This window comes from Urocitellus parryii, chromosome 8 (genome assembly GCF_045843805.1).
Source record: "Urocitellus parryii isolate mUroPar1 chromosome 8, mUroPar1.hap1, whole genome shotgun sequence".
Lineage (NCBI taxonomy): Eukaryota > Metazoa > Chordata > Mammalia > Rodentia > Sciuridae > Urocitellus > Urocitellus parryii.
The window spans coordinates 105,562,116-105,583,300 of NC_135538.1; the positions used below are offsets into that span (position 1 = coordinate 105,562,116).

General features: G+C 46.0%; 1 protein-coding gene across 2 annotated transcripts in view; it reads left to right on the forward strand.

Moving 5' to 3' along the window:
- The window catches only part of Clic5 (chloride intracellular channel 5), a 146,436-nt gene extending 125,474 nt beyond the window's left edge, over nt 1–20,962 (forward strand). For both annotated transcript variants that reach the window (XM_026394490.2, XM_026394491.2), the window contains exons 5-6: nt 12,902–13,086; nt 16,998–20,962. In XM_026394490.2, the coding sequence (XP_026250275.1) occupies nt 12,902–13,086; nt 16,998–17,165 (353 nt within the window). In that variant the 3' untranslated portion in view covers nt 17,166–20,962. The remainder of the gene's footprint in view (nt 1–12,901; nt 13,087–16,997) is intronic.
- The last annotated feature ends 223 nt before the right edge of the window (nt 20,963–21,185 follow it).

The window sequence follows — 21,185 nt, forward strand, 5'->3', positions numbered from 1 at the left end:
GCTTGCAATTTATAATTTCACAAATTTTGCTCCTGAAAGGAATCCTTGGGCAGTCGTAAGGAAGGCGGTTGGTGGCGGTGTGGTGTGTCGAAGGGGGCAGGCGCAGGGCGGGAGGAGGGGTAGGGGGTGATGGGTCCTGCGTGGGTGGGCGCATTCATTAGTGGAATTTTGCTGTGTGGGCTCCCGACTGCAGCAGAGCCGAGACCACCAACACCATTCCATGTGGTGGAATTTCCCGCTGTCTGACCAGAATGAGCGCTCCTGGCCTGGCCTGGACTCAGATAGAGACCAAGGGAATAAAGGAGCATTAAATGAGTCATTTGCACACAAGTTAAATGCTCTTTCACCTCTGGCTACCGTTACCTCATCTGTGCAACTGACACCTCTTGTTTTTGTGCAGTACACACATGGGAGCTCAGTCGCTCTCCCTCTCTCGCTTATGCACAATTAATCTGCAAAAAAAAAATGTGAATGCAAAATTCTATTACTGTGGGGACAAAACATGGGTCTCACAGCTTTACTGTTGAGGACAATGGTGTTGAGGTTATCGAAGTGCTATGCGTGTGTGTCTTCATTTCATGTTGTGTGGGGGCTGTCATGGTGTGTGTGTGGGCTGTCATGGTGTGTGGGAGCTGGTCATGGTGTGTGTGAGCTGGGAGGGTCACAGCTGGTTTGTATGATGACGGCACTCACGAGCTCTTGTCCATGACCAGGACATAGCCTCAAGGAAGAATTCTCCCCTTGTTTCTGCAGACTGTTGATGGAAAATGGCTCTGGGTAAATTATCTTGCTGAACGAACTCCCTCTAGCTTTTAGAAGAGGTAGAGCTGAACATGATAAATGTGAAACCTAAGTAGTCTGCAGGACCGACCTTCAAGTTAAAGCTTCCAACACCTTCGTTTATAAACTCTCCCTGGCAAATGTGTCACTATGTTGTCCGGACAGGATGAGCAACCCTGTGTCCATTTCACAGGTGGGCACACTGAGGACTGTGGATGTTGTTCTCCAAGCACTGTGGAGCCAGGGATGGAGCCAGGACACAGCAGGCACTGCTCGGCTCTTAAACTCTTTGCTACAAACAGCTCTTACTAAAATACTAGAGTCAAAATTGGGGTAGAATCCCGTCTAGTATTCTGAATTTATCAAGGAGGATAATTTGGTCCACACAGGACCTTGACTTTGAAACCCTTGGCATTCTTTACAGTCCTTGGCTTCCTTTACAGACCTTTACAGTCCTTCCTTGTCACTCAGGAAGGCTCCCGGGCACACATGTGTGTATGGGTGAGCCCAAGCAGCATGGTGAACAGAGCACACACACACACACACACACACACACACACACACACACACACATCTAGGACTTCAGTATGAACAGCTCTTCTCTTCGTCTTGCAATCAGACCAACAAAGTGGCTTTGAATTCCAGCTTCCACGGTGTCTTCAACAGAGGATACTTTTACACTTCTAGAAAGGTGACAAGAGAGAAGGACTTTGGGTCTCCAGGGCAGCCATTTATGAGAAGGCAAATAAATGGCAGATAAAGGCTGGTTGGTAAGACGTATTCATGTAGGCTCCTCTGGTGCCATCCCGGGCTCTGTCAGCTGATGTCCTTAGTGGTTAACCTTCGTTCTCTACCTTCTGCCTTGGTGAATCTACATCCTGCTTTGAGACCAATGGAGGAAGGCAGAGAGCTTTCCTGCATCTGCATCTTCTTAATTGTCTTCAACACAATCATCCTTTATATTCTGGGGCAGCATATTCTGCCTCCCAGGGGGTGTGGTTAAAAAGCAGAGAGCCTGAAAGCACCCAGGTGATCCGGATGCTGCTGGCTCGGGATGATTCTCTGAGGAGCAGGTGTGGGGCGCTGTCTCCATGGGTATGTCTCTCTCATCATCATTATCCCCAGGGCCCAGATCAGCGCCTGACCCAGCGCAGGTGTTCAATTAATATGTGTTAGATGAATGGGCGAGTCATATCCCAGGCACCTCAAGATGCCACCACCCTACCTGTTCCTTCACCTGAGAGATGATGGATGGGTCCACCCTGGCCATCAAGGTCAGGAGAGTGGTGAGGGCATTTCTGCCAAGTACTTCCTGCTCCCTGTGGAAGCCCGCCTGTTAAGCCTGAACCCACCTACGGTTCACCCAGGCCCATGGATTATCTTTCTCAGAAGCATCCCAGGCCTCCCGTAAAGCTCACAATGTTCTGTGACTAAAACTTTCTTTCCTCTGAGCACACACAACGGTTTTATAAACTCAACCTTGAAGTTGAGCTTCAAGGTTAAAAAAAAATGTAATTGAGAACCATCTGAGACCATCAGTGTGCTACCTGTGGTGTTTGCTAAGTGTATTTTTCTTTTCACTTCTGTTTTTATAGCTACAATCAAGGAAAATTATATCTGGTGTTAAAGCTGAAACTCCACCAAGAGTCAAAAGAGAAAACACAGAAGGCTAACATCTAGTGCTCTTTCAACTAGAAGCCAGAGGGCAAATTATTTTTCTAGGAACCCGGTGGAAGAAGTATTTAATGATCTGGATCATAGTAAATATGTTTTTTCTGTGCTTTTGTCCAGAACCTCTTCCATTCTTAAATATTCCTGGGAGGAAAGGGTTCTACCATGTGATTTCTCAGGCCTGAGCACCCACTCTGACAGTCACATGACCATTGATTGACGTTTGCCCTGACAATTACCCTCATTTTGCTTCCACTGGAGGTAACCAAGATACGTTTTACCTGAGATGCATTTTACTCAACACTTTACCCGGGACTGGCCCTGCATCGGTTCTGTGTCATTTGACAGAGAAATGCAGGTTGTAGTAACCTATGCTTCTCTTTTGGCTCTGATGATAAGAAGCCTGGGACCCCCAGGAGGGCATCCCAGACCACACACAAAAATAGAATACCTTCCTCCATTCCCAAGAAGCCATGTGTATACTCATACAAAGACAGAGAACTATTGTAGATCCTCTTAAGAGCCATAATAAGTTACATGAACACATAGAGTCACATGGTTTGGGGGTCTTGCATCTTTCTTGAAACACCACTGAATAGCTCATTCTTTCAACAAGTACTCATTCTGTAGCAGACCCTGTGCAAAATGCTAAAATAAAAATTGAATAATGATATATCAGAATACGTATACATATTGAGAGTTGTGTTTGGCTACATATAATAGAAACCTGATTACAGTGACTAAAGCAAATATTTATTTAATTTTACAGAGCAAAAGCCTATAAAGCATTTTACTATGTGCCATGCCCTGTTCTAAGTACTCTTGATAAATGTTTACTTCTTAATAGGAATTTGCTTTTCTCACATAACAAGAAGTCCAGAGAGGATAAAGTTCCAGGTAAATGTAGTTGCTTCAAGAGTTTATGGATCTAAGTTCTTAGATCACTAAAGATTCTCCATCTTCAGTGTGTGACTTGTATCCTCATGTGATAAGATGGTTGCTTTGCTTCCAGACATTACATCTGGGTTTCAGGAAGTGCCAGCTATCCTCTATTCTCCCAAACCACATTGATACATTTCTACTTGCATCTTATTAGCCAGAACTTGGTCATTTCACCTCCTGAAAATCTGGAAGTCTGGGAAGATGAGTACTTTAGAGCGGGCACATTGCTACCCTGAAAGAAGAAAAAAAAAATCTGGGTTCTGGTTCTTATTAGTAACAAAGAAGGGGAGAGTGGATTCTTGCATGTAATTCACTTTCAAGTTAAGGTATTTTCCTCCTATGGTGAAAATATCTGATCTAGCCATGCCAAAAAAGAATCACTATTTCAAATTCTCCTTTGGGGTTGACAAAATCTGACCCCTCCTAGATTTTAGGAAACAGAAGTATAAAATTGCACATTTAATTTGCCATCCTCTTACTTCAAATTTTAGAAGATGTAAGCCTCCTGCAGTAAAACCTGTGCGATTAAAACTCTCAGTAGATGACTTCTGCCCCCAGATTGTAGTTTGTGGGGGTAGGTGAGGGCACCAGGAACTGCTCTGAGCTGGGGGATCGTAGCATATCTGGGGAATTCTGCATCCGTCACCCACAACCATCAAGGTTGTTCCATTCACGAGTGTTAGGAGGAAGGCTTACAGTGGCAAGATGCAGTCCTGACTGCACAGCCAGAAGGAAAGGACCAGATCAGTGCTTAGGAACTGCAAAGCCTGCTTTTCTGGAGGGTGCACTTGGATTCTCATACAATTCACACCTGACACATAATGACAACTTACTGTGTGCTAGGCACCTTTCTGTGTCCTCTGCAGGGACTCAAGTATTACTCCCAGCAACCCAATAAGATGTGCTGTGTTGTGATCTCCATTTTGCAGATGAGGAAACCGAGGCACAGAGGCCAAGCAGCCTACGCTAGCTAGTATGTGGCAGAGCCAGGATGGCAGCCCAGGCAGCTGGCCCTGTGGTCTTGGCCCTCGGACTTGCGTGTGTTACACATTTAATATTATCCGTTATTTAAAATGCATGTGGTACTGAGTTTTTAAACATGGGTCGGTTATTTTGGAAACTGTGATCAAATCAGTTCATAAACCAATGGATATTGGCTGAAGACTACCATGTGTTTCCTAAATATACTCAGCAAACCCCAGATCCCCACTGAATCCTGACCTCACAACTCCATGAGGAGCAAGGGCCACCAAACCTGGCCCATGGGGGGCAGTAAGTAGAGGACTGTTCCAACAAATAAAAGAACTGGCAACTAGAAGAGAATGTTTGGAATAGCCACAGAATTACCAAAGCCAGTAATCATTTAGAGTCAGGTGGCAGGGTGGCTGTCTTTATATTTGCATGTGGCTCTTATATATGAAAGATATGGCAATTTGAGGGGGAAACAAGATGAATGTGATCAAATCGCTTCAGCCTGAGTTTTCTGAGGGAGGAAGACTTGGGGAAGCATCCGATCTGCAGTGCTGGGTAGGATGACGGATAAAGTTAGAATCTCCCCTGATCAGACCATTCCAAATGTTTGAGCATCCTCAGGAAACCTCATCTACCGCCTGATGCTCAGAAATAACCATAAAAAGCACATAGAAATCCACCTGATTCCGTCAGCTACATAAACTACAGCTAGTATTAATAGCTTCGGTCAGCACTGATGTCGTCCTTTCTATTAGCGCAATGGGTTTTACAACCATTTATGAGTTTCTGGAAAACCTAATGGGAAACACATATGGGTTCCCGTGAACGATGCAGAACAGTGTTCTTTGCTTAAGGACAGGCCAGAAGGGGTCGCCACCGCCCCACCGCTAGAGTCCAGGCCCTGCTTCCTAATCAGGAACACATTCTGTCCTGCTGGCTCCAAGTCTGGCCTGCTTGCTCCTGTGTTTCTGCTGTTCCCTCTGAGCTGGCTCCTTTCAGAATCAGTCTCTCTCTCTCTCTCTCTCTCCCTCTCTCTCTCTCTCTCTCTCTCTCTCTCCTGTTGATAAATAAACATGTGGGGAGTTTGCATGGTACAGATTGTATACACCAAAGGAAACCTAAATTTGAAGACCTATGTGATAATTTACTGTGGCTTTTAGGAGATTTAGAAAATTATCTGGACCTGGAACTTGTCTATATTATCCATACCTCCCTTCATACTTGGAAATATATATGAAAGGCTTGCTGGAGTTGCCTGAATTCTTTATCCCGCTGATGTTTTAAACACAACCATGTAATAGCCCAAGTCTCTCTTGCCTTAAATAAAATAAAATGCATCTGTTGTTATCATCGTTGGGTAAAATTCTTCCAAACTGGCCCTATACCAGGGGATTGTGGAGCTAAGTGGAAAGATGGTTCTTCACAGGGATCTCCTCCAGAGCCTGAGGAAGGAGCTACGTGTGGAACATGCCTCCTCCTTCAGGAAAAGCTGCTGGGTTCCTTTGAGATCTATCAGAGTGATCTAGTCTCTCTACCCAAAAGGGGCTGCAGGACATCCCACAGCGTCCTGTGGCCCAGTCCACCTCAGACACAAGATTCAAATCCTGTCTTTGGGGTAAGAATCCTTTACTGGCCTCTTCTGGAAATAACTACAGGAGCTTGGCATTTATTTCATCCTCTCCACAAGTCCAGAATCCTTTCTAGAACAGTTGTGGTACCATGTGCCTTGGACCTTTCCAGACCCTGCCCTGTGCTGCCTGGAGGTATGCGAGGGCATCTGTTGGGGTTGGAGTTGGAGTTGTCTGTAGTCTGTTGCTGTCTCACAAGTTGTTGTTGGTCTTTTTAGTTTTTCTGTTTTCACCAGGGCCTGGAAACAGAGGTCTGGGAACGGCTTTCCACGTGTGAGCCCCTGGGTCTTTGTACCCAGGACAGATTGGACATCTCCTTGCTGGCTATCAGGCCACGTCCAGTGTCCCTGGCCTACAGCCAGAGGTGGATGTGAATTCTCCAGACGATCTGATCAGGAAAAGTTGCCATACCCCTGTAGCCTGGGGAGGACGATGCCCCGCCCAAAGCGATGCTTCCATCGAATGCTTTGGGAAATCAAGAGTGAGCACCATCTTCTGAGTTTTCTAGGATCCTTCTCAGACCTGAAAAGTTCTAGGGTGTCAGGCTGCACTTCCAACACCCAACATCTGCCTTGAGTTGATCTTGTCTTCACCAGTGCCTTCTTCTTCCCCATCCTCTCATAAACTGAAGTTCTACAGCAATAATAATAAACGATAATACCTGCTTTTTATTATGACCCCCTCTACACCCGACGTGGCAATTCATGGACAGCCACAAGTAGACATAGGTCTTAGCTCCAGTCTCTGGAAAGCGTCACTCTGCTGCTGTGTATCACACTGGTCCCCACAGGCTAGCCTCATGCACAGCTCTGACACCCTGACTGAAGCTCCCTCTGTCGCTCCTCTGGTGACACCACTGAAATGTAAATCTGGCCAGAGGGCCCAGGAACAGCGGAGGGGACCCCACCCAGAAAGCCCTCTCCCCATCATCTAGAACCCTGTGCCAGTTCTGAGCCAGTGTGCCCTCAGGACCTGGTGAAGACAAGTTTTAAGAGAAAAAGGGACCGTGAGGATCAGCCACCTGTGGGCTGGGTCTTCTAGAAAGCCACTGTGGATGTGAGAACCCCAGTTTTGTCTTGCTTTGGAATTTTGCCTTTGCATGGTCCTTCCCACTCACATATGCTGGCTGTGACTGGTTCCTCAAACCCAGAAAAATGAATGTAGAACTTTATGTTTTGTTTATTATGCTGGGGGCAGGGGGTAGGGGGTCACACTGCCCATCCCAAAGCCTGACATCCTAGAAATCCCCTTAGAACATCTTTGTCTTTTCAACAGTCTCCGTGTGTCACAATATGACAGTACAGACACTTTGCACACGTGGCCTGCACCTCCCCTTGCTCCCGCCCTCCTATCTCTGTGAGTCCCTGTGCTGCCCCAACCTCCCTCGTTCCTGGATCTTTGGCCCTGGGTAACTTGGCCTCTCAGTTTCTTCTCCTCCCTCATAGCTGGGTGGAAAAAAAAAAGTATCATTCCTCCAAAAGGTGAGGGAGAGGTGACATTAAATTTTTCTTCCTGGAATTTTTTTTTTTATTGTTGTTACCATCATGATATCATTAAGTTTTCAACTTTCAAATATCAACAAGGCTACCTACCATCTTTGTATTTTTCTCTCCAAAAAATGTAACAGCTGGAGAAATCACTGTTTGTCACCCTCACTCCACAGCTGCACTTCTTCTTATGCCCTTTGGTTATGTCCATATGAGCTCAAAAGAGATGAATAGTCAAAATTTTCATTCCATTCTCAAGTTATTTCTCAGTATCTAGGTGTTTCTTGCTTCATAGCAAAATCCAAGTGGATTTCTCACTGTCTATTACACTGTCCCATAGACTATGTGACAGCATGGGCCCCCAGCACAGGCAGCATTGGTATTTGTTGCCGAGAAATGGTGCAGAGGAAACTGGTAGGATCTGTTCTTGGAGATAGCTCCTTTTAGACCCAATCATGGTCTCTGAAAGTACCAAGAAATCTGGCTAAAATCAACATTAATAGCAGAATGCAAATATGTTATCAAATTAGCTGAAACGAAGGGCATGAGGGAAATAATGGTGGATAAGGCAAGTCCATAGCACATGTCAGGCCATGTGGGTCCCCAGGAGCAATGGGGCAGCCCTTGGCACCCAGAAGTGGCCTGGTAGAGTGGAAGAAACTTCAGTTTTGGAATCCAATAGCCTCTTTTAAAATTCTGGTTTTCTCCTATTGTAGGAGGATGAGGGCTAGTATTTTGACAATATGGTTTTTTTTTTTAACCTTTCTAAATATATGATTCTAATCCATCCTAGGCATCCATCAGCTCTGGAGACATTAGGATTTCTGTCAAAGGAATTCTAAGAGAGAAAAAGCAATTCAATATTCAGTTTTTCATATTCAAAATAGCATTTTCAACAAGACAGAAACCTTGTAACCTAAGCGATCATCTTAGAATTTTTCTACTTTTTTCTCTCTCAATTTTCACTCATCAGGGACCCTGCCCGGAGGACTCAGCTAACAGCGTCCAGATAGTCCTTCTGCAGATGGGCCAAGGCCAGGAATCTTGCTGCTCTGTAGCTGATGGACTATTTGACAGGGAAAATCCACCTCTTCTGGCTCAGGGGACTTGGAGATAAAGGAGAAGAGAGAAGAGGAATGAGGGGATTCGTGCTGTTTCTAGGAGTCCTATGCAGTACTTAGCTTGGGGATCTCCAGAATTTGGAGGGAGGCAGGTCTACCTGAGACCCACCCCTAGGGCCCACATCCCCATGGTTACTTTGGAAGGAAGCATAACTGAGAGGCAGGACCTATATTGGCTTTCCAAAGCCTCCTGCCCTGTAGATTCCAGAACTCCCAGCTGCCAGCAGCATGAGGTCACAGCAGCCACCTCCCCTGCCCCCCCCCCCCCACCACCACACTGACGCAGGGAGAAGAGCAAGGGAGAGGGAGGTTCTCTGAGAAACTGAGCTCTTCTATGCAAAAGAGACTGAGAATTCTCTAAAGGGACTATTTGGATTATTACATCAGACTAGGTTATAATCCAGAATGGACTAAATTATAGCTGCTGTTTTTCCACCACCCAGGAGCTTGTAAGGAAGGCCATGGCAATAAGAAAGCAAGGCAGTTGCTCTAGTGCATTCTAGGGGTAGTTTGGGGAGGCAGTTTAAGGACCCCACTGTGTGTGCTTGCACAAGTAGGTGTGCCTATGTAAGTCTAAGACTTGGCTTCTTTATGTTAGATGAGGATAAATAATAATCTTCTTCTCCATGGTCTCCTTGTGCATTTAAGCAATAAGCAGCGTACACATCCCTGGGTCAATTCAGAACTTGGCAGACTATATATATTTCCTTGCTCGTGCAGGAGAATGGGACTGAGAAGCAATGAGAAAGAACAGTGCAGTGCAGAGGTTGCTCAGCCCAGGGCCAATGCCTACTAGCTCCTTCATACCATCTCCTTCTCCACAGGAGAATTGAACAGACACCCATCCAGGCTGCAGAAGTTGGCCAGAGGTGGGCTTTCAGGTCTTATTTCTTTGCAAGTGCACATGTCAGAGAAGAACCGTGCATGGACACCGTGCAGCTACATAGCCCACAGGCCTGCTCCCATCTTTTCAAAGACCACCTTAGACAGCTACCCTCTCTCCACATTCATTACGAGAGCCCCCGGGGTTTGCTGGCCCCATGCAGCACCCAGAAAACCAGCGCAAGCTATGCTTTGCAAGAACTGATTGGAGGCTGAGTTAAGAGTGTTGGCTCCCCAGTCCCCATTCAGCCTCTGTGCCCTGGTAAGACTATATTATTTTCTTAACTCAAGTTGCTGTTTTCAAGACATTATTTCTCTATGACGAGAAAACAATATTAGGTCTTATGTAATATCAACCTCAATGAATCTGGAAGCGATCATGGAATGGGTGGACTTTTTTCTCTCCTCAAAAAAAAAAAAAAAGGAGAAAAATAAATTTGAGATTGTTTGCATATGGCTGAAAATATTTATGAACTATTCCCCTTGTTTCCTCATCACATATTTTACCCAGTGCATTTGTGTGTGGTACAGAATAAATCTTTATGAGGAGCAGAGGCAGAGAAGGGAAGAAAACAGTAAAAGGACAGGGTATCCATCAAGTGCCTGGGTGTTTGTTAGTGATCCTCAGTCTCTGGGTACCTCAGCTCCAGACTCACTTGCTGAGGTCACCCCATCCAGCTACTCTGAGGAAATGCTTTGGAGCAGGGGTTTCAAATATAAACACAGAAGGAATGAACATCTCAGGTCACCCTGTTTTATTTCACAGGCCGCCCATGAACTAGGTGCCATTAGCCAAAAGAGATCATTTGATTCTGTGATCCCAGATTGTGCCACCATCAGAGCTTAGAGTTGGCAGGTAGGAGAAAAAAGAGTTGACAGAGAATGGATGGGTGCTGCCATTTGTTATTTGGTAACTTGGGAGTGCTTTAGCACACAGGTGTGTTGCCTCAGTCTCCCTCTAACTGTGTGTGTCATAAGGCTGGTCACCAAGGAGGATCCCCAGGAAGCATAAGGGACAGGGCTATGGCTGTGCATTAAATAAGTAAGGGAAACAAAGCTGCAGGCTATTGATTTTCCCCTCTAGTGACTGACCTCTGAATTGAGGCTTCTTAGACTATCTCATTGTTTACTGCACATTGAAATTTTTAGGAATATACTTACTAAGAGTATGGGGTGATTGACAGGAAACAGAATGATCTCTATATTTGGTGATGCGAAGCAATAACTCCCCTTGACTCATTTCCTTAGTATGTGCTGGGCACTGTATCAGGCTCTGTCCCTGCATTTGCTGAGTTAATCCTTACAATGGCCACAGGAAGGTTAGGTATCTTTAGTTTCATTATTGCAATGAGAAAACTGAAGCTCAGGAAAGTGGAGGAATTTCCCAAGTTCATACCTAGTTGCAGGACCAGGCACCTAGGCAGGATTTGTAGAATCTAAGATCAAAACAATAAGTTCAAATAAAAAAAATTTATAAATCAGATCCAAGACCTTGAAGGATACCTATGCAATTATAAGGGATCTTGAAACTTAAGCATCTGCAACTATTACCCATTGAATTTTGTTCAGAACTGGCCTTTCAAGGAGCTTCAATCATTGCTCTAGTCTTCTTTACCAATTTTTAGGATTGTTCCCAGGCCAGTGACTTGGATACAGACTTGAGTTGTGGCCTGCTCAGGTCTCCAAGGGGCACCTGGAATTACAACTCACCATGTCATATTTCCTTTCCTGTATCTCTTCACCTCTTGGATGATGTCAGTGGGTCAAATTTTGACAGGCACTCTGTTTAGTTTTTCTTTTTTTTTTTCCATTATAACCAAGATTTCGCCATAGTCTGTATAACTGAAAGGGGTAGAGAGATTTGAGGAAGCAAACAAATCAAGTACAAATCACAAGTGCTTCGGGGAGAAAAGCATAATGAGATGGTCTAGGACCCACCCTCCCTCCGCCGTTGCCCTTGAACAGTCTGGTAATCCCATCACAGTCTAGACAGTTGCTAAGGGGAATACAAGCATTTTTCCCAGCCCTGCTCATTCTGTTCTCCCAAACTGGAAACACAAAGCAGACGATGAAGCCCAAGTTCAAATGCCATACCAGGGAGGAGGAAGTATTGAGAAACTAACATCCAACCTCCAGCCGGTCTGCACACATTCCAGTAAGGGTTCAATTGATTTTTCTTGGGCTGGTGTCATTCCATTGTCTCAAACAAAAAGCCTTCTGTGAAAAGACAAAAGCAGGCTGTGGAGGAGTGGCTACAGAAGGCACATCTGGGAAAATCAGAACAAGAGGACCGTCCCCTCGGCTTCTCCTCCCGCAGACAACATCCCCCTCATATCTGCTGGAAGGAGCATCAGGCCTGACTCCCATTATCTCCGTGGCAGGCTCTAAACCAAAGTCTGGAAAAACAGCCCTTGGGGATGGGGCTGAAGACACAGGTGCAGTGGCTAATGACCCGACCAGCCATTCCCTCCAAGGCCACCCTCTGTGCTCAGGTGGAATGTGTTTGTCAGTGCTCAAAGATTGGACTGTGAGATTCTGGGTGGAAGGACTTTGGTTGAAAAGTGACTTCCCACTGTTGTTCTTTTGCTCAGCTCATGTGTCTTAAATGAGTGACCTGGTACATAATCATTGAAACAAGTCAATGAAATCCTTCTGCCATATCATCTTCCTTCTGATGTTTGTTCTTTGAGAGGTATCTCTGACAGGTGTTCAGGCAACTGGTGGACATTTCTAGTGGACACTGCTGCCTGGTAAGCTGGCCCTGCCATACAGGACAGCTCTGTATTGTAGACAACCTGCCCTAGATTACACCAGGGTGCGTCCTTGGTCCGCATTGCTCCTCTGAGAGCAGTACCACTCAGGGCTGCTCTCATTCCTATGCATGACGCCCAGATGTCTCAAAGATTAACCCAGAGTTAATGCTTCCACAAAATCTGGTTGCATCTCTATCCACAGAATTCTAAAGTTTTATTGTTTACTTAATAGCCCTTTCGTACTACAAAATTAATGTGTGGATTTATTGTAGAATATTGACAATATATAGGCAAGCAAAAGAAGAAAATAAAAGTTGACTAGGATTATTGAACTTCCAGAGATAAGCCCTGTAAAAACTTTGGCATTTATCCTAACTGCTTTGTTTCTCCTTTTATATATGTTTTCCACAAAAAAATAAATAAATAAAGGCAGTGGGTGGTGTTTTCTAATGTTCATCATTTGGTTAGGGTTTGCTTTTGGGGGCCATTTAATACACTTGTCCTGCATCACGTTCATGGCGACCAGGTATTCTGCAGAGTGTGGTGAGCTGGCAGAATGAGGAGGGAGACCAGTTGGAATGAGCTACTCAATTCTGAAGGTCCTTTGACTGTACCTAGTGACAAGAGAGTTGACTCAAGATCCTTCTTTTGCTCTTCTTTGACAGCCCTTGAGAGAGGCCTGAACAAGGCACTGAAGAAACTGGATGACTACCTGAATACCCCGCTGCCAGAGGAGATTGACATCAACACCCATGGGGACAATGACAAGGGGTCTCTGCGCAAGTTCCTGGATGGGGATGAGCTGACCCTGGCCGACTGCAATCTGTTGCCCAAGCTCCATGTGGTCAAGGTAAGGGAGCTCTGTGCATGGGTGCTGGTGAGATCAACTGCATCTTAGGCCCAGGTCACCTGTGTGGATGTCAAGATCCTGGGCTCTGAAGTCAGGTGAATGGGGACCCAACATCAGCCTCTGCTGCCTGTATAGCCTCTCTGAGCTTCCATTTTCATTTATAAAATAGGTATATACTGCTTACCCTAGGGTTCTTGGGAGAGTAAATATGGTGTGAAAGGGTCTAGCATATTGTAGGGACTCAATATATAATAAATGCAATATTTTTATTATAGATAATCATATCACTCCAAAGCCCTCTTCCTGGAGTTATTGCTGACCACACCCCAGCATCTCCCTTATATGTGTATCTTCATACATTTCTTTGTGTACAGATCTTGTAGCAGATCCCTGGGGTAGAAAAGCATCCTCTTCCTTGTCTATTAGCTGAAGAGATGGAGACAGCAGGGCACTTCCTGGCTCTCATTGCTCTTACCATATGCAGCCTGTGGGGTATAACCCTTTCCTAGACAACAAATCTTGGAAACCTGAGATTTAGAGGCCACCTAAAACAATCTTCAAACCCAACTGGTCTGCTTTCTGCTGAACCTGTGACAGGCTTCTGGGAAGCTGTGATGGCGTATTTCTGGGTGGTAAGGAACCCTCTGCCTAATGAGCCATATTTACCATTTTGAACAGCTGGGATTATTATAATACCCCTCCTTATATGGAGCCCAGGCATCTCATTTGTTCTCTGGAACAACACAAAACCAGTCTGCTGTGCATCCCACTTAAAAAAAAGGAAATATATCCCCTAAAGTTCTCTAAACTAACACTTCTTCCCACATCCTTTTCTAACCCTCACTGCTTGCAAAAAAAAAAAAAAAAAGGTGTCTTACCATCTTGCTGTTTCCTATTTTTACACATGTCTATATCTTATTATCTCAGCCAGACAATGATCGCCACATGAGTAACCTTATGGTAGCCAACTTCTTTCTACCCTGCACTAAGAAGATTCAGATTCCATCATTCCTCCACAGGGTACATTATGCCTATTGCTTTTCAGCTGAAGACCTGAGCTAGTAATACAGGCTTTCCTCCAATCAGGCACCCCAAGCTTGCATTGCTATCACCTAGCTGTGCATGCACCAGTGTTCCCACGGGATCTTGGTCAGAGCTGGAAACCAGAAGGGAATCACGTGCCTATGGGTTGGGAAAATCCAATTTATTAATAGGAAGACGCTGGGCTCATGGCCAAGCCAATAGTCACTTGGAGGTTGTGTCAGTTAGCTTTGCATCACCATGACCAAAAAACCTAACAAGAACAACTTAAGAGAAGGGAAAGTTTATTTTGGCTCATAGTTTCAGAGGTTTAGTCCATTTCTCTGGGCCCATCATGAGCCCGAGCATCAGGGCAGAAGCACATGACAGAGGAGCACTGTTTCATTCATGGCAGTCAGGAAGCAGAGAGGGGAAAGGGAAGGGGCCACAGACAAGAGGAACCCTTCAAGGACATACCCTCAGTGACCCATGTCCTCCAGCCACACCCGCCTGCCTATAGTTAGCACCCAGTTAGTCCTTTCAAACCAGGATGGACTGATTAGGTCACAGCTCTCATAATTCAATCATTGCACCTCTGAACATTCCTGCATTAACACAGGACCTTCTGGAGGATGCCTCATGTCCAGACCATAACAATGGTTTGCAAAGCTGTGTCACTTTGAAGTCATCACCTCCTGAATGCTTCACCCACTAAAGAATACTTATTCACCTTTTCCTGAGGAATAAGGAGCACTGTTAGGGACATTATGATCCCTATTCAGTCACACTGTGGCAAAGCCACATAATGGAAAGATCAGGAAATCTAAGTTCTAGTCCTGTATCTCCACCAACTGCAGCACGGGCTAGGGCAAACCATTCTATCTTTTTTTGGAATTCATCTTTCTTATGCCTAAAAGAAGGGGCATGGACTAGATTCCTTCCTGTTTCCTTTTTTTGCTTCTCTCCTCTCTTATTCCAACATGTATCCGTCCTTCAATGATGAATCATTTGTTGAATAAGGCAAACAAACAGCTCTCCCTGGCCACGTGCACCACCCCCTGATGTCTCCAGCTCCTTGCAGCCCTCGGTTGACTCAGTGAATCGCCTGTCCTTGGGGGAAGTTCACTGGGTTGTTCTCAGAGGAGCCGGAGATCAGACGGAGGACGGCCTGCGAGGGAACAAAGGCTGGGCCTCCGCTCCTGTCTCCTTGGATTTCTGCTGATCCAGCTTATCAGATCCAGGGCCTGGCAAACCTCTGCAGTGCAGAAGGAGCCAAGGGGGAGCCAAGTCAGGCCTCCAGTTTGGCCTCAGATGCCAGAACTCACTCTGGGCTGTGGGAGCTAACCATTTTCATATGAAAGAGCAAATTTGAAACATGAGCACAAGGCTTGCTGAGAACGTCAGAGCTGCGCGTGCATCCTCACCCTCTGGCTCTGCCGGGCTTGCTCTCAGCTTCTTGTCCATCCGTGGACGCTGAGGTGTCCTGGTCCAGGCACTCACCAACAGCCAGGTTTGGGGAGAAAGATGGATAATGTGGCAATTTTGAGGGGTCCTAAATGATTCTTAAGGAGATGAGTGGACCCAGAAACAGAAATTAGTGTGTGAAATAATTCTCTTTGGAATTTGAAGGAGCCCACCTTCCAGGTGTGGTTATAGTCATGGGGAAGGGCAATTGCCTTCCTTTGGGGGGGATCTCATCTTCATGCAGATAAGGGAGTTCCAGAAAGAGCTTCTTTCTGTAATTGAGGGGGAGAAGCAAGACAAAGTTAGAGGACTTTGAACCTGAGGCAGATCCTTAGGGCTCTCAGCATGTCTGGGCCCCAGGGAAATTGTTCTCTGAGCAGCAATATTCGATTCATAACTAAGAACCCTGAGTTGGCCCATGACTTACATAGGTCTAAGCGTTAAAGTGGAAAGAACCACAGACGAGAGAGAGAGGGCCTGTGATAAATGGTCATGATTACTCAATAGATACTGGTGTCCTGCGTGTCCTGTGCAGCAGAGTCTAAGTCACTTCATTTCTCTTGGTTTTGCTTTGCTCTTGTAAAGGAGCTTCCGTCTTTAAAACAAATTGATTTGGAGACTGGGGATGTGGCTCCGTGGTAGAGCCCCTGCCTAGCCTGTGACACCCTGGGTTCAATCCCCTGTACTTCAAAACAAACAAACGAGCCATATTAAGAGATTTGTTTTGTTTGTATTACACACAAAGAAACAAAATTAAAAGATACACTTTGTCTGATGTTCGCAAACCTGAAGTTAGTAAAGATTAAATATGACTCTTTATTGAATCCCTCCTCGCCTAACCTTTCTGTGCCTTACTCTTCTTCTCTGTAAAACTGGAATATAATAAGCTCTTTCTTATGAAGTAATTTAGGGATAAATAAAGTAACAGTTCTCCAAGTGCTTAAAGCGGCACCAGAAGCAGAGCACGGGATGAATGGGTGCTTGCTGCTGTTCATACCGGGGTTCGCTACACATTAAATTTAACAGTCTACTTGAAACGTTTTGCGGATCACTGGATTCCTCTCAGCAGCAGCATTTTTAAAGACTCTCTGGTATCCCATAGTATTTATATACAGAAAGTATTTACCCAATTTAAGGATTGTTGGACATTGGAGTTTATGCACTATTTTTTGCTATTCAGAATCGTCTTATGATCAAAATTATGTGACTAAATCTCTGTGTATTTCCACAATTATTTCCTAAGGAAAAAAAAATTCCTAGAAGTGGAACCACTAGGTCAGAGGAAAATGACACTTAAGAAACAGAAAATAAATATAGAGGCGGTGCTGCCCGCTTGCATTGCCAACGTTCTGCTTCTGGTGCGAAGCGGTGCACCAAGGTGGTTTGTTCCCTGCACTCACATTGTCTCCCTCCTGTCATCTCTTTAGATTGTGGCCAAGAAATACCGCAACTACGATTTCCCAGCGGAGATGACAGGCCTGTGGAGGTACCTTAAGAACGCCTATGCCCGGGACGAGTTCACCAACACCTGTGCAGCAGACAGCGAGATCGAGCTGGCTTATGCCGATGTCGCCAAGCGCCTCAGCCGGTCCTGAGCCCTGCCCATGCCCGTCCTGATGCACAGGGCTCCACTTCTCCCCAAGAACTCCACTTTACAGACTCCTCTAATGCAATGCCTCCGCAAACTTTTTTTTTTTTTTTAAATCAGTCCCCATCTTGCTGGCATCACCAGAACTCCAGCCCATGATCATCTTTTAAGGTCAGCGCCATCCCCTGCCTATCACGCAGGAATCTGGCAAGCACAGAGGATAGAAACAGACCACCTCTCTGCCGGCCAACCTGATCTGGGATGGGTGTATCCTGGTCAGTTGGGACTGACCTGCCGAACGGTGACTAGTTCCATCTGCCAATATCAAAATATCACTCAGATGCTTTAGAAACGCACCCCACCCACCGTCTCCTCTTCCTCCCTCTTCTTTGTCAGTAACTGCGAGGCCAAGGACAAATGCCCTTTGAGTTCCTATTAGAGAGAGATCCATGCCTTGGTTGGGGAAACGCAGGGAATGGGGGAGAAGAGAGTTGGCGGTGGATTGGGACATCTGGCAAACACACCGCCAGTAGCTCACTGCTTCTGACCCTGCTGTCCTTGGGCACTGAAGGCCAGATTGCAAAGTCACTTCAGACACATTCTCAATTCACTGCAGTGCTGTTGTGCGCCTGGCTGGTGCTGACCATGGGTTTTCCGTGTTGTCCGGCAATTTTCCAGGAAGAAAATTGGCATGCCATTCCAAACCAGGGTGCCTGGGATGGGGAGGCTAGACAGAGTAGTGTTGATGCCAAAAAGCCCACAGGGTTTGCTAGCTTAGGAGTGGGTGTTTCATGGGCAATTTCATGCCTGGGTTTGACTGTGCTTATCAGTGAGTGGCTTGTGGTCTGTGACAAAGCAGATAGGAGGGGGGAGGGGGGAGGGGTGAAGGCAAAAGAGTTTGGTATGAGGCTTGATGTTCCCTGGTAGACTTGGTCTTTTCTCCCCTGATCTAAATCTTGGACTGGGATATCATGTAACTCCCAACCTTATGGGAAGAAAGCAGGAATTGGCCAAAAATATCTTTCCAGGTTTTTCCAAGTTGCACCTGGATGCAGGTGGGCTGAATGGGTACCTTCAGGCGGCTGCTCAGGGCCAATTCGACTGAGGCCTCTGCTGGATGAGAATGTCGACTTCAGGAAGTGGCATGATGGTGGACTGCCTTAGGGAGAACATCCACACTGGGAAGACCATGTGGTTTAAACTTGAAGAAAAAAACTGTACCCATCTGGGCTAACTTTGCTACCATCCATCAGACTCAGCTGCCAGATGAAATAAAGGCAACCATGTTCCAGCTACTTTTCCCTCCTTGCTCATTGTTTCCTCAAGTTTCGCCTCCTTAAGAGCTTACCCTGCCTGAGCATGGAGACCTGTGTGGAGGAAACGAAGAAGAAAAATGAACCAATCATCAACTCCCTGGCCCACTGAATGCCCCAGGAGGAAATCCATCAGCCTCTGGCCCTCACCTTCCACAGTCCTTTCCTTCCTCTCGCTTTTTGGTGGAGGGTGAGGCTCCCAAGTGCCGGAAAGCCCCTGGACTTGGCTCATTTCTCAGTGAGGGCAGGATAGCACGGTCCTTTCCGTGGAAACATCAACAAATCCTAACCCAAGCGCTCCCTGGACCCGCCTGCCTCCAGGGAGCTCCAAAGAAAAAATAGGGCCCATTGATGAAACCAGGGGAGGAAGCAAGAGAGCTCTCCCCATTAGCCAACTGAGGAAGACCAGGTTTCTCAGGAGGACAATTTACAAGCCTGAGAGAGCTTTGAAAAGGCAGAATGAGTTGATTCATTTCCACCCTAAAGGAACCTTTCCACAGTCTCTCTGGAAACCGCCCCTGGAGATGTTTAAAATGGAGAACTGGTGAGGAAACAGCCCCTTTTACTGTGAGGAGAGGCCCCAGACTGGACTTCTGAGGGCTGAGAGCTTGAATGATCCAGGTCTTATAGTTAGTGTGAAATCGAGCTGTTTCTTGGGAAGTTTTTCCTGATCTTACAGCATGGCCAGAAGAAAGGGGGTGGTTCACTCTCCTGTGCCCAGGTGGCCTCCTCTGCAAAGTCACCTGCAAAGGAACACAGAGGGACCCCAGGGGGAGCAGCTCCCCAGCCCAGGGGAGTCCACAGAATGCTAAGGAGGCTGATGTAATATCAGAATCCAGCAATTGTCAAGTTTTTAAAAACAAACAGGCCAAACCAAGTCAATATTGTTCTTTCTAGATGTTCCTCCTATGCTTGAGTTGGTTTTACATAAACGGCAATATTTAGAGCCCTGTGGGGGTATTTTGTGACAAATTATAACCATTTTAAAGAGGGGTAGGAGTTAGAGAAGGAAAGCTCTTTTGGGTACTTAATTCAAAAACACCTTTTTATTTCAGCAGTAGATCATCATATAATGCAACTGGCTATCGGCTTAGAGTTACATATGTAAAAATAACAATAATATTAATAGTACTACTTTCTAATTACTTTTTTCCCCCCAAAATATTTTTTTTCTCCAGTTCCTCCAGACTCTCTGGGCTTTGCCTTAACCTTGTCACATGCACAGTGCACCCTCTCTTAGCTATGGTGTGGTGAGGCCAGGAACCACCTTGGGGAGAATTGAAAACTGACATCTGGACTCGGTACTCCAGAGCTTGTGGGAAGGAGGTGGTCCTTGTGATTGTGTCGAGGTCCTATTTTCATTTTGTATTTATTTGTCTCTTTGGACTTTGACATCACAATTGTTTTGTGTGGAGTAGGTTCATGGGAGGCAGAAGCAGAAAACTAGAGCCACACTCCAGTCACCCCATGACTCAGTTATAGAGTTGAAATGACCAACCTCTTCAGGACTTCCTCTTAGATGGGTTGGCCCAGAGAGAAGGGATCGGATAAGATTTTAATAACTATACAAGATGAGCTGGGTAAGTAAAATCTTAATTGATCCAGAGCACAGTTCCTTCATCTCCTGACTAAGGAAGACAAGTCTCTGACAAATTCAGAGTCACAGACATGGATAGGACTCTCCTTTTAGACAAGAGGTCTGGAAGCCACCTGGAACCACAGAAATGAGCTGAAATGTGGAAAACGCAGTCAGTCAGCTTTTGTGACCACAGGACCCCAAGGTAGTTTCAGCTTCCCAGGAAATGGCACTGTCCCTCCTCCCGCTGGCAGGGCCCTGGTAGGATCTTGATCTTCACATCAAAGAAAAGCCCTCCAGCCAGGTGGGTGGTACATGCCTTAGCTCCACCTGCCCAGGAGGCTGAGGCAGGAGGGTCATGACTTCAAGGCCAGCCTGGGCAACATAGTGAGATCCTGTCTCAAAAAGTTTTTTGAAAAGACATATCGGAAGTGGTTTCCTGGGCTGTATTTCCTGGCACTTGTCAAATGAAGCAACAGAAGCCCTTCACAGCCCTGTGCCTGGTGGTGGCTGCTCTGTGGATGACAGTACCCAAGGGTCTTAGAATGGAGAATATCTGGAACAGAGAGAGCTGGACCAGCTCAGGGGCCCAGGAATCAGCAAGGCCTAGATCAATAGAATGAATAAGGAGACAGGCAGGAAGGGCAGGTGTGTCTAGTAAGAATCTACCCTCACTGTGAGGATCTGCATCTAAAATTAAATGAGTCTGGAAGCAACAGGTGTCCAGTAGGTGCCTCTGTGGTTCACCTTCATCCCCCCTGGCCAGGAGCCAGCTTAGCTGCACGGGGGATCAAGACACTGGTGTCTTCTTCCTTGGAAAGAAGAGATGCTCATGACTATAACTAAGTTCAGTGATTCTCAAGGTATCACTTTCCTGTTTGGTTTTCCTACCACATTAAGAAGAATCTGAAGAAAGCATTAGGAAAAATGGGTCCATGTGAAGCATCTGATTCTGATGTCAGGAGAATGTAAGTGATCTCGTCCTTGGCCTTGGGACCCTCTGCACACGGCCCCGGGCCTTGTGTCCACCACTTTCTCCCGCTCAAATCAGAAGGCTTGTATCCTCCTCCTGCTACACATTCTTCTCCCCTGGTCAATCCTTGCTCAGCTTAGTTTCAGGGCAATTTTCTCTCCTAAT